At 42.2% G+C, this 17748-nt stretch overlaps 2 protein-coding genes across 3 annotated transcripts in view; both read left to right on the top strand.

The window, feature by feature from the left end:
• The window catches only part of LOC110523516 (cytospin-A), a 40426-nt gene extending 39829 nt beyond the window's left edge, over window positions 1–597 (top strand). Inside the window, exon 14 of the mRNA XM_036977153.1 lies at window positions 390–597. Within this exon, the coding sequence (XP_036833048.1) occupies window positions 390–479 (90 nt within the window). The 3' untranslated portion in view covers window positions 480–597. The remainder of the gene's footprint in view (window positions 1–389) is intronic.
• A 5288-nt stretch (window positions 598–5885) lies between these two features.
• Window positions 5886–17748, top strand: part of LOC110523514 (adenosine receptor A2b) — a 31027-nt gene continuing 19164 nt past the window's right edge. Inside the window, exons 1-2 of one of the 2 annotated variants that reach the window (XM_021602272.2) lie at window positions 5886–6170; window positions 15445–16178. In XM_021602272.2, the coding sequence (XP_021457947.2) occupies window positions 15754–16178 (425 nt within the window). In that variant the 5' untranslated portion in view covers window positions 5886–6170; window positions 15445–15753. Of the gene's footprint in view, window positions 6171–15444; window positions 16179–17748 lie in introns of those variants that run through there. The other variant, XM_036977150.1, reaches the window with a different exon arrangement.

The following is a 17748-nucleotide window of genomic DNA, read 5'->3' as shown; positions in this document are numbered from 1 at the left end:
TGTTTAGATGTTGTACACCAAATTCCGAACATTATCCACAACATTATATTCCATTTTGTTTTGACTTGAGCGATACATCTCCGTCCATTCTAGCATGGAGAATAGAACAGTTGGATAGGCTCGAGTCGCACATATGGAATATAACATTGCGGATGAAGTTTGGAATGACACAATTCTCCTTTAAGAAGATGCAGTAACACCTCTCAACCTTTCTCTGGTGGAAGGTATTGTGATGTGTTACTCCTAGGTCAGAACTGTATTCCTCACGATCTCTCACTGACACTATTCTAAACACACAATTTGCAGCGAAAGAAAGTATGCAGTGTGATGTGCATTTTGTACTGCAATATATCTAACATGTCTCTCTTTTGTCTGTCTTTCTCTCTCAGGACATTGGAGAGATGGTGCACACAGAGAGGCCTGACTGGCAGAGTGTGATGACCTACGTCACTGCCATCTACAAGTACTTTGAGACGTGACCCATCTTCAAGCCTGAACACCTCGCTTGCCCACACACACACACACACGTCCAGCCAGGGATGTCATCGCAACACTGGACAACCTTAGAGCAACATCAGCCAATGCTACCTGCGGAGACGTCTGGGACCCTGAGTTCTATGTTAAGCTGCATAGCTTACCTAACTCAGCCAATGCTACCTGCGGAGACGTCTGGGACCCTGAGTTCTATGTTAAGCTGCATAGCTTACCTAACTCAGCCAATGCTACCTTTGAAGACGTCTGGGACCCTGAGTTCTATGTTAAGCTGCATAGCTTACCTAACTCAGCCAATGCTACCTTTGAAGACGTCTGGGACCCTGAGTTCTATGTTAAGCTGCATAGCTTACCTAACTCGGCCAATATATTCCATGTTTACACTGCAATTTTCTACAAACTCTTGGCTTGGGATGCTCATGTGGCTTCTCAGTTTGATTGAATTCTTCAGACTAGGCTGTGGATAGACTGAGGCCATGGGTATTAGACAATGTGTTGAACTGTCCTTCAACTTTCCCTGGGTCAGTGACTTCCTGTATACTCAAGTCTTCTGGCCTCTTGACCCCAGTCCTATGTGACCTCTGTGCTGCAGTAGCCTACACCATCATTACCTCCAACGTTACACTGTAGTTCATGTTTAGCTAGCTGAAAAAATAATGTGTGTATGGTTTTGGATTTGGAATACTGCCAAGAACAGGATTGCCTTTTTTAAATGCCTTTGGCTTTGTCCATTTTGTCACTAAGCTCCATGTCTTGAGGGTAAGGGTGATTTACCTGACTGACAGAGGGTCCAGCCTAACTATAGGTGTTCTAACTAGGCTGTTTTAGCCCAATGCTTTGCTGTGATATTTATTCCAAAGAGATAATAACTTCATACGAATCAATGCCATGTTTGTCTCTTGTTTTTGCCAATTATGACAATGAGCATTGACCCGTTAGGAATATTAATAATACATAGGACTTCTAGTGCTTTTTGAAGGACCCGAAGTCAGAGTTCAATCGCATTGACGTCTTTTACGCCATTTATTATTTCTCAGTCCGTTGTGTCCAAACTCGGTAAGCGTGATGGTTGGCCACCACGGCCAGTCTCTAGTTTTACAGTGAGGTCCCTGTAGCACACCCATTCATAAATAGGCTGAACAACACAGGGAGCTGACCTGATAAGCTAACAGTTTGGGCATTAAGGTAAAACCACCACTTACTGTTCAGCAAATCCTCCCTGGTTTCAAAGCACAACGGGATGTGAGGCTCTTACTTAAATGGAATGCGTTTAAACCTTCATCAATGCCATAAAAACCACAACGTTTCAAAGCCATTGGGTGTACTACGCACAGTAAAGCCCCTTCCTCCAGCACAGGAAATCATATTAGCGATGAATGTTCCCACACATGGGAAAAGCTTACAATCGTCATTTGCTTTGAAGTAGTTGAATAAGTATGTATGAGAACTTATGAGTTGTGTTTTTGGTACATTGGAATATTTTCCTTATACTGAGATATACCATGTGAATATTTCATAACATTTTGCTGTTGCTTATAAAGGCATCTGATAAGGTTTCCACAGCTAAGATGAGCTACAGTCATTTAAATTGTACTAGTCATTGCCAGGAATCAAGGCTAATAGACAGTGTATAAAACATTAGGAACACCTTCCCTCGGAATAGCCTCAATTCGTCGGGGCATGGACTCTTCCATGTTACAATGCTTCCCACAATGGAGCCCACAGTTGTGTCAAGTTATACACACGGGAAACTGTTGAGCATGAAAAATCCAGCAGTGTTGCAGTTCTTGACACAAAACAGTACAGTGTGCCTGGCACCTACTACCATACCCTGTTCAAAGGCAGTCAAATATTTTGTCTTGCCCATTCACCCTCTGAATGGCACACACACAATCCATGTCTTAATTGTGTCGAGGCTTAAAACTATTTTAACCCGTCTCCCCTTCCTCCACACTGATTGAGGTGGATTTAACAGGTGACATCAATAAGGGATCATAGCTTTCCCCTGGATCCACCTGATCAGTCTATGTCATGGAAAGAGCAGGGGTTCTTAATGTTTTGTCCACTCAGTGTAAAGTAAACCTTCCAGTTAGGGTAAGTTGGTGTAACACCCACCCTGCCTGTACATCTTACAGGAACCACTTCATGTCACAATCTTTCCCCAACACTTTCCCTGGTTGCCACTGTTTCTCAACAAAAAAAGTTATATCTGTCTCATCACAGAGTGATTCTGAGGTAGGGTGACGATTTACCCCCCAAGTTACCCGACAATTGATCTGTTCCATTTTGTCTCACACTCCCCTATGTACTCGTGGTGAATTGCGGAGCGGTGTAACTACTTACACGGAACACTATGGTCATGATTTTGTTAGGACACTGGTCATGTTTTGGTTAAGTTGGTGTTTTGGTTTCTACAGTTCCTGGTTTGCACCTTGTCATACGTTATCTGATGAAATGGACTCGTTCATAAATAAGAGAATTGGGCTACATTATAAAGGTCACTGATGTCTCGCTGTAATATGAATTGGATCAAAAGTAGACTGAGCATAGCTAGAGCTTGTTATGTACTGTATGGGAACACTTCTCAAAGTAAAGAGTTGCCAGTCCGTCCTAGCTAACAGTAGGCAGGATGCCAATGTATTCTTATTTCCTTCTTTCCTTTTATAGCTCCACTCTGTTTAGTCAATGATTTAAAGACATGCTCTGGTACTTTTGTGACTTTTGTGACTAATCCCGCTTTGGGCTGGATGTGTCAGTGTAGGTCATACATAATATATGAGCTGAATTACTCTCTTACCTCAATTAGCCACGAAATCCGTCGTTTGAAAGTGACTGATTTCTAAAAGCTGTGCTGTCATCCCCCCCCTACATTTTCTCCCATGTGGGCCAGCACCCTAACAATTCAGGTTCCAGCCAATGAGATTCAGCCCCTTGCCATTTCAAATGATAGCTAGCAAGAATCACACAGCAGAGCGAGAACGAGAGAAATGACGTGGTGCACAATCTACCGACGTGATGTAGTAAGCAGTTTTCGGGGACCACTTTTGGCTCGTGGGTGCTACTTTTAGAACTACTGGCTAAAAAGTACCGGAGAATCCCTTTAAGGTACCTGGGCTCATTTGACCATGGTTGAGCCTCCAACTACTCGTGTCAGAGGACCATTGAGTTAAAAGCATTCCCAAGTACAAACTGGGTTGACTTGTCCTCAATGTAAAGTTAACAAACAAAAGTTACTTGGCCGTTTTAACTTATTACGAAATTTAAAAAGTATTTTATGTTTTTTGAATGAGGTGAAAAGCATATTCAAAGAAAATGTAATGATTTTTTTTTTTATTCACTTTTGTGTGCGTTTGTGTGGAATCTTGTATCTTGAGGCAATATACATGACTGCAGTTGAATTCACTGAATAACTTAAATAATATTTTCTTATTGTTCTTTTTTTAGACATCTGTAATCTATTATTGATTCCGTTTTTTAATTCCCCATTGCTAATAAACTGTCACGCTGAAAGTTACATGCCTTACAGGCTTATTTGTATTTATAAAAAATGTAAGCTAGAATTAAGTTCTTGGCCACTTGAATACTTCTCTCTCAGACTACAAGTAGAACGTTTGCTTTGCTCCAATGCAGATTAGAGCACTAGTTCTAATGCCACAGGCACCACATCCTATATCCACATACCCACATGGGTTGTTTGTGTGGGCTAAACCCTACACTTTCCTCATCCGCCTTGCAAGGAAATGGTTTGTAGTAAGTGTTGCTGCCTGTAAGGTTGCTGTCAACACTCTTGTAACAAGATTGTAGTCATCTTGGTACACAAGTTGACAATTATTTTACTGTCTTTCTCTTTCATGTTATTCAATTGTTACCATGCACCTGCAGCAAAGATATAGCTCAGATGTGCGAGTGCCTTTTGAATCACTGTCTATGGTATAATTAGCTGATTAGCATTTCATTTGGGGGGGGGTAAATACAGGTGAATATATTGATAAAGTCACATTGTCTGAGAGAGATTTACATGGTTATCAAAATGTCACGCCAGGATAAACCTACACGAAATACAGCCCTTATTTTAAGTACTTTTTCAAATCCCCTATGGGGAAAAATGAATGGTGGAAAAACAATTGGAACCATTTCCCTGTTTGACCGCTAGGTTTTATGGGTATTATGTCACCCCCACTGTAATCTCCTCATCATTGAAACTGATCCTGGTCACTTTAATATAAGACACACATCTGAGCTACCTCAACTCTGTTTTCAATTTTTTTTGACACCTTTTACATTTATTTTACTTTTATTTAACTAGGCAAGTCAATTAAGAACAAATTCTTATTTTCAATGCCGGCCTAGTGGGTTAACTGCCTTGTTCAGGGGCAGAACAACGCAACCTTTCCGTTGCAAGTCTAACGCTCTAACCACTAGGCTACCTGCCTGTTGATTGGCTCATTGAAGGTGTCTCTCCCCAGCAATCACATAAAGTTCTGAGAACCATATGTTTCTTAAAGCTTGGTGAGTGTGTTTGTCATATAGTTATTTTGCATACAACTTTCTGGGAATGGTGCAGGATAGTTGATTGGCTTTGGAAAATTCTCAGCACATTTAAGGAACTTGACAAAAAAATAATATTTTTATTATTTTAACAGAACGTTTCCTAAAAGTTCAAACATGGTTAAATGTAATTTAAATGTTGGTGATGTTTTAGGAATGTTCTCTCATTGGTTTGACATTGGGAATGTTCTCAAATAGTTCAGAGAACCTTAAGAAACAACATTCTGTGGGAATTTCAGTACTTAAGCATAATGTTTCCTACAGGTTTCCGTTGGTTCTACTTAGTCATGTTCTCAAATTGTTCCGAGAACGTTAAGATAACGTTAGTAACGTTTAGAGAATGTTATCTAAAAACAAATATATTTGGTTTTCAGCATCAACAAAATGCTCTAAGGAAATTAATTTATATCTGTCCTGTCAGTGTTTGGAGTTTTTTTTCAAAGTTAACCAAAAATAAGCTAGCAGTGTTACTGAAAGTCTTGACACATTTAGTGAAAGTTTTAAGGATGTTATTCAAAAAATTCAAAATCTATCATTTCAGTTCTCAGAGCGTTTAATAAAACCTCCCAGGAAAACGTTCAAGGAACCAGAGAGTAAAACGTTCTCAGAACCTCCCTGCAACCTAAAAAATACACTTCCTGGAAGAGGTGAAATTTTCACTTCTCTTCTCAGAACGTTTAAAAAAACTGTTTTAAGAGTCAGGAAACGTATGGGTTCGTTCCCACAACTAATGTTAAACCCAAAACACACTTTCCTACAACTTCCAATGAACCAGATATGCTAGCTAGGTCTCCTCTTTGTTTCGAGACCAAACGAAACGGGTGACACATGCGCTTGTCTTCAGAACCACGCGCGCATGGATGAGAGCGCATGATACTGCGTTTTCCTGTCCCAACTTCTGAGCGCATCTCAATAGGAGATATTTTGTTTCTAATGTACACGTTAAAAATTTACAGTCATATCTTTTTTCCTTTTTTTTTACAATATATAATTCCTAGACTAACTTCTAACTTTTGAAGATCGGATTATGTGAAGAATATGAAGACGCATGTAGCCTATGGAGAGAATATGTTGAGAATATGTTGTGCATTTGCGTCAGTGGATATCATCTAATATGGCAAGACAAAAGAGCAAGTATTGTTTTTATTCTATTTTTTTAAAGAGTAATAAGAATAACTATTTGTTGTCAACAGGCAAATATCCCCAATCTCAAAGTGTCTCTTAGGTCATTTGTGTGAAACACAAGTGTCTAAATTGTGAAAAGTTCAGAGTGTATTTTTGTGTCCTTATAATTTTGTTTTTTATACACAATTGTTTTGGTTATTTAATGAACTTGTTCCCTCCCCTTTACATTCAAATCATGGTAAACAAAAATGTAACTAAGAAAATCGGGCTACAATAAGCTTCCTAACTCAATTACTACAATAATACTTCTAGAGTCCTACTCTTTGCAGTCTTCCTGAATTGACTGAGCAGAAATGGAATTGAGCCCAATCTTGTCATCTATTAATATAAAAACAGGTTGATTATGTTAACATATTGGGAAACTTTATACTGAGAATGTCTATCATACGTATCACCTTGATATAGTACAGATGCCCATTGGTCACTTGTTTTGGCAGGGCCAGCTCTAGCCTTTAACCATAACCTTTCCCATGGATCCCGTATAGCAGGGACCCATAAATTACCCTTGCGTTGTTTGCTAGGCTTTGAGCTGTGTTTATGTCTCTATTGCTATTTGTGTCTGCACGTCAGGACATAGATGTAGTCAAGCTCCAATTCTCCTTTCATCAGCTTTTCAAATAGTGATATGGCCAACAGCAACAGTCCAGCTATTTGTTTTCACTCTCCTCTGTGGTGCCTAACTGGTGCTTTGATTGACAGGCCTGCAACAGAGTCTTTCCAAAGGATGTGCACGTGCTTATCTCTTCCTTCAAGGCGCTACACACACACACACACACACACACACACACAGACTAATGCAGACATTTTACAGACTCATTGGCTCACACGTACAACCATACAAACACGATAAATGGACATACACTGAGTGACATTAGGAACACCTTCCTAATATTGAGTTGCACCCCTTTTTGCCCTCAGAACAGCCTCAATTCGTTGGGGCATGGACTCTACAATGTGCCGAAAGCCTTCAACAGGAATGCTGGCCCATGTTGACTCCAATGCTTCCAACAGTTGTGTCAAGTTGGCTGGATGTCCTTTGGGTGGTAAACCATTCTTGATACACACAGGAAACTGTTGAGTGTGAAAAACCCAGCACCATTGCAGTTCTTGACACACTCAAACCAGTGCACCTGGCACCTATTACCATACTCTGTTCACAGGAATTAAATCTTATGTCTTGCCCATTCAGTCTCTGAATGACACACATACACAATCCATGTCTCAAGGCTTAAAAATCTAATTAAATAACCAAAATTGATAACCATCTACAGTGCCTTCAGAAAGTATTCATATTCCTTGATTTATTCCAAAACATATTAAATTTGTTTTAAATCTTACCCATCTACACACAATACCCAATAATGATCATGTGAAAACATGTTTTTTTGTAATTCTTTGCTAATATATTGAAAATGAAATAAAGTCAAAACATGTTAGAATTATCTCTGGCAGAGACTACAGCTGTGAGTCTTTCTGGTTAAGTCTCTAAGAACTTTCGCACATGGATTGTACAATATTTTCACATTCTTTAAACAAAAATTTGGGCTCTGTCTAGATGGTTGTTGATCATTGCTAGACAGCCATTTTCAAGTCTTGCCATTGTCGTGACGTTGTATCGGTTAATGTGACGACTGCTGCTCATTGAATGATTAACGATTTAGAATTGCGTGATTAAATGAATCAGCCAATTATTAACCTCTGGGATATGTGGGACGGTAGCGTCCCACCTCGCCAACAGCCAGTGAAAGTGCAGGGCGCCAAATTCAAAACAACAAAAATCTCATCATTAAAATTCCTTAAGCATACAAGTATTTTGAGATCCAACCTTCACCTCTGGTGGGGGTGAAACAGCAGGACAGTCATGACACCATAGATTGTCAAGCCGATTTAAGTCAAAACTGTAACTAGGCCCCTCATGAACCTTCAATTTTTTATTTTTTTATTTCACCTTTATTTAACCAGGTAGGCCAGTTGAGAACAAGTTCTCATTTGCAACAGTGACCTGGCCAAGATAAAGCATAGCAGTGTGAACAGACAACAACACAGAGTTACACATGGAGTAAACAATAAACAAGTCAATAACAGTAGAAAAAAAATAATCTATATACATTGTGTGCAAAAGGCATGAGGAGGTTGGCAACAAATAGACCATAGGAGTGAATAATTACAATTTAGCAGATTAACACTGGAGTGATAGATGATCAAATCAAATCAAATCAAATTTATTTATATAGCCCTTCGTACATCAGCTGATATCTCAAAGTGCTGTACAGAAACCCAGCCTAAAACCCCAAACAGCAAGCAATGCAGGTGTAGAAGCACGGTGGCTAAGAAAAACTCCCTAGAAAGGCCAAAACCTAGGAAGAAACCTAGAGAGGAACCAGGCTATGTGGTCAGATAAACATGTGCAGGTAGAGATACTGGTGTGCAAAAGAGCAGAAAAGTAAATAAATGAAAACAGTATGGGGATGAGGTAGGTAAATTGGGTGGGCTATATAACGATGGACTATGTACAACTGCAGCAATCGGTTAGCTGCTCAGATAGCAGATGTTTAAAGTTGGTGATGGAGATAAGTTTCCATCTTCAGAGATTTTTGCAATTCGTTCCAGTCGCAGGCAGCAGAGAACTGGAAGGAAAGGCGGCCAAATGAGGTTTTGGCTTTAGGGATGATCGGTGAGATACACCTGCTGGAGCACGGGCTACGGGTGGGTGTTGCCATCGTGACCAGTGAACTGAGATAAGGCGGAGCTTTACCTAGCATAGACTTGTAGATGACCTTGAGCCAGTGGGTCTGGCGGCGAACATGTAGCGAGGGCCAGCCGACTAGCATACAGGTTGCAGTGGTGGGTGGTATAAGTTGCTTTAGTAACAAAACGGATGGCACTGTGATAAACTGCATCCAGTTTTCTGAGTAGAGTATTGGAAGCTATTTTTTTATGACATCGCCGAAGTCGAGGATCGGTAGGATAGTCAGTTTTACTAGGGTAAGTTTGGCGGCGTGCGTGAAGGAGGCTTTGTTGCGAAATAGAAAGCCAACTCTAGAATTGATTTTGGATTGGAGATGTTTGATATGAGTCTGGAAGGACCCAGTTCTCTGCTGCCTGTGACTGGAACGAATTGCAAAAATCGCTGAAGTTGGAGACTTTTATCTCCCTCACCAACTTCAAACATCTGCTATCCGAGCAGCTAACCGATCGCTGCAGCTGTACATAGTCTATTGGTAAATAGCCCACCCATTTTCACCTACCTCATCCCCATACTGTTTTTATTAATTTATTTTTATTTTTCTGCTCTTTTGCACACCAATCTCTACCTGTACATAACCATCTGATCATTTATCACTCCAGTGTTAATCTGCATAATTGTAATTATTTGCCTACCTTCTCATGCCTTTTGCACACAATGTATATATAGACTCCCCTTTTTTTCTACTGTGTTATTGACTTGTTAATAGTTTACTCCATGTGTAACTCTGTGTTGTCTGTTCACACTGCTATGCCTTATCTTGGCCAGGTCGCAGTTGCAAATGAGAACTTGTTCTCAACTAGCCTACCTGGTTAAATAAAGGTGAAAAAAAATAAATAAATAAATAAATAAAAAGGAGAGTTTGCAGTGTAGCCAGACACCTAGATACTTATAGATGTCCACATATTCTAGGTCGGAATCATCCAGGGTGGTGATACTAGACGGGCGTGCGGGTGCAGGCAGCGAACGGTTGAAAAGCATGCATTTGGTTTTACTAGCGCTTAAGAGCAGTTGGAGGCCACGGAAGGAGTGTTGTATGGCATTGAAGCTCGTTTGGAGGTTAGATAGCACAGTGTCCAAGGAAGGGCCAGAAGTATACAGAATGGTGTCATCTGCGTAGAAGTGGATCAGGGAATCGCTCGCAGCAAGAGCAACATCATTGATATATATAGAGAAAAGAGTTAGCCCGGGAATTGAACCCTGTGGTACCCCCATAGAGACTGCCAGAGGACCGGACAACATGCCCTCCGATTTGACACACTGAACTCTGTCTGCAAAGTAGTTGGTGAGTCAGGCAAGGCAGTCATTAGAAAAACCGAGGCTACTGAGTCTGCCAATAAGAATATGGTGATTGACAGAGTCGAAAGCCTTGGCCAGGTTGATGAAGACGGCTGCACAGTACTGTATTTTATCGATGGCGGTTATGATATCGTTTAGTACCTTGAGCGTGGCTGAGGTGCACCCCTGACCTGCTCGGAAACCGGATTGCACAGCGGAGAAGGTACAGTGGGATTCGAGATGATCTGTTTGTTGACTTTGCTTTTGAAGACCTTAGATAGGCAGGGCAGGATGGATATAGGTCTGTAACAGTTTGGGTCCAGGGTGTCTCCCACTTTGAAGAGAGGGATGACCGTGGCAGCTTTTCAATCCTTGGGGATCTCAGATGATACGAAGGAGAGGGTGAACAGGCTGGTAATAGGGGTTACGACAATGGCGGCGGACAGTTTCAGAAATAGAGGGATCAGACTGTCAAGCCCAGCTGATTTGTATGGGTCCAGGTTTTGCAGATCTTTAAGAACATCTGCTATCTGGATTTGGGTAAAGGAGAAGCTGGGGAGGTGTGGGCAAGTAGCTGCGGGGGTGGTGGAGCTGTTGGCCGAGGTTGGAGTAGCCGGGAGGAAGGCATGGCCAGCCGTTGAAAAATGCTTGTTGAAGTTTTCGATTATCACGGATTTATCGGTGGTAACCGTGTTACCTAGCCTCAGTGCAGTGGACAGCTGGAAGGAGGTGCTCTTGTTCTCCATGGACTTTACAGTGTCCCAGAACTTTTTGGAGTTAGAGCTACAGGATGCAAATTTCTACTTGAAAAAGCTGGCTTTTGCTTTCCTGACTGTGTGTATTGGTTCCTGACTTCCCTGAACAGTTGCATATCGCGGGGACTATTCGATGCTATTGCAGTCCACCACAGGATGTTTTTGTGCTGGTCGAGGGCAGTCAGGTCTGGAGTGAACCAAGGGCTATATCTGTTCTTAGTTCTGCAGTTTTTGAACGGAGCATGCTTGTCTAAGATGGTGAGGAAGTTACTTTTAAAGAATGACCAGGCATCCTCAATTGACGGGATGAGGTCAATATCCTTCCAGGATACCCGGGCCAGGTCGATTAGAAAGGCCTGCTCGTAGAAGTGTTTTAGGGAGCGTTTGACAGTGATGAGGGGTGGTCGTTTGACCGCGGACCCGTAGCGGATACAGGCAATCAGGCAGTGATCGCTGAGATCCTGATTGATGACAGCAGAGGTGTATTTGGTGGGCAAGTTGGTCAGGATAATGTCAATTAGGGTGCCCATGTTTACGGATTTAGGGTTGTACCTGGTGGGTTCCTTGATGATTTGTGTGAGATTGAGGGTATCTAGCTTAGATTGTAGGACTGTGTTAAGCATATCCCAGTTTAGGTCACCTAACAGAACAAACTCTGAAGCTAGATGGGGGGCGATCAATTCACAGATGGTGTCCAGGGCACAGCTGGGAGCTGAGGGGGGGTCGGTAGCAGGCGGCAACAGTGAGAGACTTATTTCTGGAGAGATTCATTTTTAAAATTAGAAGTTCGAACTGTTTGGGCATAGACCTGGAAAGTATGACAGAACTTTGCAGGCTATCTCTGTAGTAGATTGCAACTCCTCCCCCTTTGGCAGTTCTATCTTGACGGAAAGTGTTATAGTTGGGTATGGAAATCTCAGAATTTTTGGTGGCCTTCCTAAGCCAGGATTCAGACACTGCAAGGACATCAGGGTTGGCAGAGTGTGCTAAAGCAGTGAGTAAAACAAACTTAGGGAGGTGGCTTCTGATGTTGACATGCATGAAACCAAGGCTTTTTCGGTCACAGAAGTCAACAAATGAGGGTGCCTGGGGACATGCAGGGCCTGGGTTTACCTCCACATCACCCGAGGAACAGAGGAGGAGTAGAATGAGGGTGCGGATAAAAGCCAACAAAACTGGTCGTCTAGAGCGTTGGGGACAAGCAATAAAAGGAGCAGATTTATGGGCGTGGTAGAGTATATTCAGGGCATAATGTGCAGACAGGGGTATGGTGGGGTGTGGGTACAGCGGAGGTAAGACCAGGCACTGAGTGATGATAAGAGGTTGTATCTCTGGACATGCTAGTTATAATGGGTGAGGTCACTGCATGTGTGGGAGGTGGGACAAAGAGGTATCAGAGGTGTGAGGAGTGGAACTAGGGGCTCCATTGTAAACTAAAACAATGATAACTAACCTGAACAACAGTATACAAGGCATATTGATATTTGAGAGAGACATACAATGTTGTCTTGGTAATCAACTCCAGTGTATATTTGGCCTTGTGTTTTAGGTTATTGTCCTGGTGAAAGGTGAATTTGTCTCCCAGTCTGTTGAAAACCAGGTTTTCCTCTTGGATTTTGCCTGTGCTGAGTTCTATTCTGTTTCTTTTTATCCTAAAAGAATCCTTAGTCCTTGCCGATGTCAAGCATACCCATATGATGCAGCCACCCCCATGCTTGGAAAAGTGGTACTCTGTGATGTGTTGTGTTGAATTTGCCCCAAACATAATGCTTTGTATTCAGGACATGAAGTACATTTCTTTGCCAGATTTTTTTGCAGTTTTACTTTAGTTAATTTTTGCAAACAGGATGCATGTTTTGGAATATTTTTTATTATGTACAGGCTCTCTTTTCACTCTGTCAATTAGGTTAGTATTGTGGAGTAACTATAACGCTGTTGATTCATCCTCAGTTTTCTCCTGTCACAGCCATTAAACTCTGTAACTGTTTTAATGTCACCACTGGCCTCATGGTGAAATCCATGAGTGGTTTCCTTCCTATCCGGCAACTGAGTTAGGAAGGACGCCTGTATCTTTGTAGTGACTGGGTGTATTGATACACCATCCAAAGTGCAATCAATAACTTCACCATTCTAAAAGGGATATTCAATGTCTGATTTTTGTATTTTTACCCATCTACCAATAGGTGCCCTTCTTTGCGAGGCATTGGAATGCTTCTCTGGTCTTTGTGGTTGAATCTGTGTTTGAAATTCACTGCTCGACTGAGGGGCCTTACAGATCATTTGTAAGCTTGTCATAACAAAGGTGTTTTTTTTTAGACATTTGTAAACATTTCTAAAAACATAATTCCACTTTGACATTATGGGGTGTGTAGGCCAGTGACACAAAATCTCAATTTAATTCATTTTAAATTCAGGTTGTAGCACAACACTGTGGAAAAAGTCAAGGGGTGTGAATACTTTCTGAAGGCACTAGATGTCACCTTGATACATACATAAGGTCTACTCAATGGGGGGAGGGCATGTGTCTTTCACTCCCGCTTGCCACACAACGGCGTGCAAAGTAGCCAATATCAGGGTGACGGTCACGGTAAGCACACACATACAACACGTACAAGCAACATTACACCCATCACCAGTACATTTAAAAAAAGAAACCATCAGTTTAATAACTGAACATTTACCATTATTTATGTATCACTAACAGTGAAATATGGTATGGTAGTTGCGTGGTAAGAAAAAAACAAACAGCGCGATCAAAACTGTCTATAGTAGAGCGCTTTCGACACACCCACTCCTTTTCACAAGCCCACTACTTTCCTTTCGACACACCCACTTTCTCATACTCCGGTTGCCATATTGGGCTGCAGCTACCCACCTCTAGTTTACCCACATCATTTTTTTGCCTAGAAGTTTACCCACCTTTTGAGGAAAATGCATTTAAAGTAAAGTGAGCTTTACTTTTTTCTTATCGACAGGCAATCAGAGTTTACCCACCTATTTTCTTTTACCACTACATCACCGTCAGTAATAAGAAATGATATAATGTAGTCGTGACAGAAGTGGAAACCAGGTTATGGTTTCAGATCCCTTTCTCATCAGCAATGACAATGCAATTTATCTGCCTGTCTGCCCATTAACCTACTCCAGAGAAACTATTTCCCGGGACGAGCCCCCCTTCTACAACCCTTTGCCTCCCCTTCCCTAGAATCCACTGTCCTTATCACACTCCATAGGGGCACTGGGAATGTGGGGTGAGAGAGAGAGGTTGAGGGGTTACAGACCCTCTGGACCAGGATTAAAGAGCAGTCACACTGTCTCCCTGATTGAAGGCACATTTTTTTGAGGTATGCTGTCTAATCTCTGTCTAAACATGATAGCCAAGAGGGTTCCGTCAGGCCTGATAACAACTAGCTACTTACTATAAACAGAAGAAGAAAACGGCCCCCTGTGTATTATCAGTAAGGGAACAACCGTTTTCACATTGAGAATGCTTTATCTTACACTACGTCATAGTTTCCCTCTGTCTACGCTTTCTGTCATGATACTGAACTGTCAGGTAATAGCTAGTATCCATCTTTATCTTTCTCTCTACATTATTGGAAAAGGACCCGTAAGTAAGCATTTCACTGTTGCACCTGTTGTTTACGAAGCATGTGACGAATACAATTTGATTTGATTTGATCCGTTCATACATATCCGGAGGTGTACGCTCGTACAAAACTATAGGGCTTTTGAAGTGAGGCTGATACACTGCAATAACTGCCGTAGGAATGTCTCTGTCTCTCCTTCGCTTGTGAAACCCAGTAAACTCAGTAGACTAGCCCACATTTCAATCTCTCTTGCTAAGGGGTTTGTATTGGCAACAGGAGAGAAAGTTTCCAACAACTGCATTAGATGTAGGAGAACCTGGCTGAATATGGAAATGCTTTGCAGAAAAAGACAACACCTCGAAAATAATAGGAACAGCCATGTTAATGATTACAGTAGAAACACTGCTCTAAATATCTGTTCCAATAATAGTACTAGCTGTGTCACTACAATTCACATAGCTACGCTCATTGGCGTAATTCTTGGTTCTTGATTGGAGAGAAAAGCGTGACAGGGTCTGATGATGTGTGACCTTTTTTGGGGGGAATGCTGTCCTAAAATAAAAGCTGTATTATTGGATTGTGCTTTGATCTGTGTGGGAAACAGAGCTGCTGGCTTTGGGAGACAAATTGCTTTTGTGACCTGGTGTGTGTGTGTGCTGGTTGACCTGCAGCCTGTTTGTACAAGGACTAGTAATGAGATTGTTCTCTCACTCTCTCTCAATTCAATTCAAGGGACTTTATTGGCATGGGAAACATATGTTAATAGGTAATACACAAAAGTGAAATAAACAAAAGTGAAATAAACAATCAGAAATTAACAGTAAACATGACTCTCTCTTTCTCACTGCAGGGTACTGATCTTCATGTGACAGTTGGTTGGCAACGGTTGGCAACAGCCCCTCCCAGTGTGTAGTGTCCAGCCCCTGAGGTTAGCAACAGAGAACACGATTGGACAGAAGGATTGGAAGAAGGAGAGAACCAAACAACCTTCTGTAGCGTGACAATAGAGTAGAGTGAACCTCGAATCACTTCTTCATTTGCTCTGTGGTTGGTAGTGGCACCATTTCTGGGCAAAGGCTATAGAAACAGGAAGTTGTTACTGGTGATTGGGCCTGCTAATCATCAAACGGACGGTTCCTGGTGGAGGCCCAGAGTCTGCATGTGTAGCGATGTGTGCAGAGAGGAAGAGGCCCCCTACCTGCTACCTGACTCAGACTCTGGTTGTGACCTTCAACTTGCCCCCGGCCCCACCATGTTGAACAATGCCTCCCTGGTCTACATCGTCCTGGAGCTGGTGATCGCCTGCCTGGCCGTGACTGGTAATGTGCTGGTCTGCTGGGCCGTGTGCCTCAACAGCACCCTGCAGAGCATTACGAACTACTTTGTGGTGTCCCTGGCAGTGGCAGACATCGCTGTGGGCTTGCTGGCCATCCCCTTCGCCATCACTATCAGCACAGGCTTCTGCGCCAACTTCCATGGCTGCCTGTTCATTGCCTGCTTCGTGCTGGTGCTCACTCAGAGCTCCATCTTCAGCCTGCTGGCCATCGCTGTGGACCGCTACATTGCCATCAAGAGACCTCTCAGGTGACCTTAGCAGGGGAGGAGAGGGAAGGAGAGGGAAGGGACTGGGGGTGTTGGCTGGGGACAGGGCTGAGCATGGTGGTGACACTCTGCTCCTGGTCTAACTATCAAATATAGTATACCAACTATCAAACATAAACAGGTATCAACTATGCTTGATATGTTGTTTTATTCACAGAACATCAAAGGCAGGTCCTCTGGCCCGTTAGATCTTGGCTGTGATATAAGTGATGTGCACAGCACAATGCATTTGTGTATGAAAACACATTGAATTATAACAGGGTTATTCTATTAGGGCTAATCTCCCCACCGTAGGGCAGACAGAGATAAATGTCTCCACAGGCTTCATTGGGTTAGCGTTTGTGTGCTGTTGGAAGGATTAAAAGGACTAAAGGCTTTGATCACTATCATCTTGGTAAATGAACACCAGAGGAGACCTGTGAGGGGGTGGGCCCATGCACAGTATAGATAGACAGGACTATGTTCTCACCTCAAACAGTCCTGGATCCCCCCCCAACAGAAACCTTAAACACTCTCACTGTCATTATTTTCCCCAAAGGATATAAGAAAATAGTTTAATTTCCTTACAATTAGATGTACATTTATAGTCCTTTCGTCCTGCCTTTAATGACAAAATGGAGATTGTTTATAGATAACAATAATTTGTCTGTGAGGAATGAACAATATTTGTGTGGTTGTCAAGTAGGGTTAGATTAGTTGATAATCTTTACAATTTGTTATGTCTAAATGTATTTTTTAATGTGTTGTTTGTTGAATGTCCCAAGTACCTCATCTATTCTATACTGTGTCTATAGCAGAAGGGAACGGTGAAATTCTCCACTGTGCCGATGGCAAGTTTTTCAGGTGGCATGACTGGGTAAAATGCTCCAGGATGGTGGTCACATATTTTATCAATATTAGATGATGCTTACCCAGACACACTCGTCTAAATTGATGTGCCATACGAAATAAATGTAATAACCAACAACCAGCCACATCTAGCTAAGTGGATGGGTCACTATTGTCTAGACATGTACACATGTTCATGAAATACAATTGATGGCTGTAAGCACCCCCAGACACACCTGGCAAACATGATGGGTCTTGTAATTATGTGGAGTCTTTTGTTTAGACATGTAGCAGGATATTGAACCATTATCCTAACGCATATATTCCCAAACTAGGGTATGTGTACCCCCAGGGGTACGGATAATGCCATCGGGGGTACGCCAAGTAAAAATGTGTTTCACATTTCCAAACAGTCCATTTATATTTTCCAACGGGGCTATACATTTAGGTGAGTTTTTTTTTTTACTCGCCTGGGTAGCCTCGTTTCTATCATGACACAAGGCGAGACCCAAATGCAGATACAGGAAGCAGATGGTTGGAGTCTTACAATGTTTGTTAATCCAAAAGGAGTAGGCAAGAGAATGGTCTTGGACAGGCAAAAGGTCAAAACCAGATCAGAGTCCAGGAGGTACAGAGTGGCAGACAGGCTCGTGGTCAAGGCAGGCAGAATGGTCAGGCAGGCGGGTACAACGTCCAGAAACAGGCACGGGTCAAAACCGGGAGG

This window comes from Oncorhynchus mykiss, chromosome 5, assembly GCF_013265735.2.
Source record: "Oncorhynchus mykiss isolate Arlee chromosome 5, USDA_OmykA_1.1, whole genome shotgun sequence".
Taxonomy (NCBI): Eukaryota; Metazoa; Chordata; class Actinopteri; order Salmoniformes; family Salmonidae; genus Oncorhynchus; species Oncorhynchus mykiss.
The sequence above is the reverse complement of the archived record's forward strand: the minus strand, read 5'-3'. Positions and strand labels throughout refer to the sequence as shown.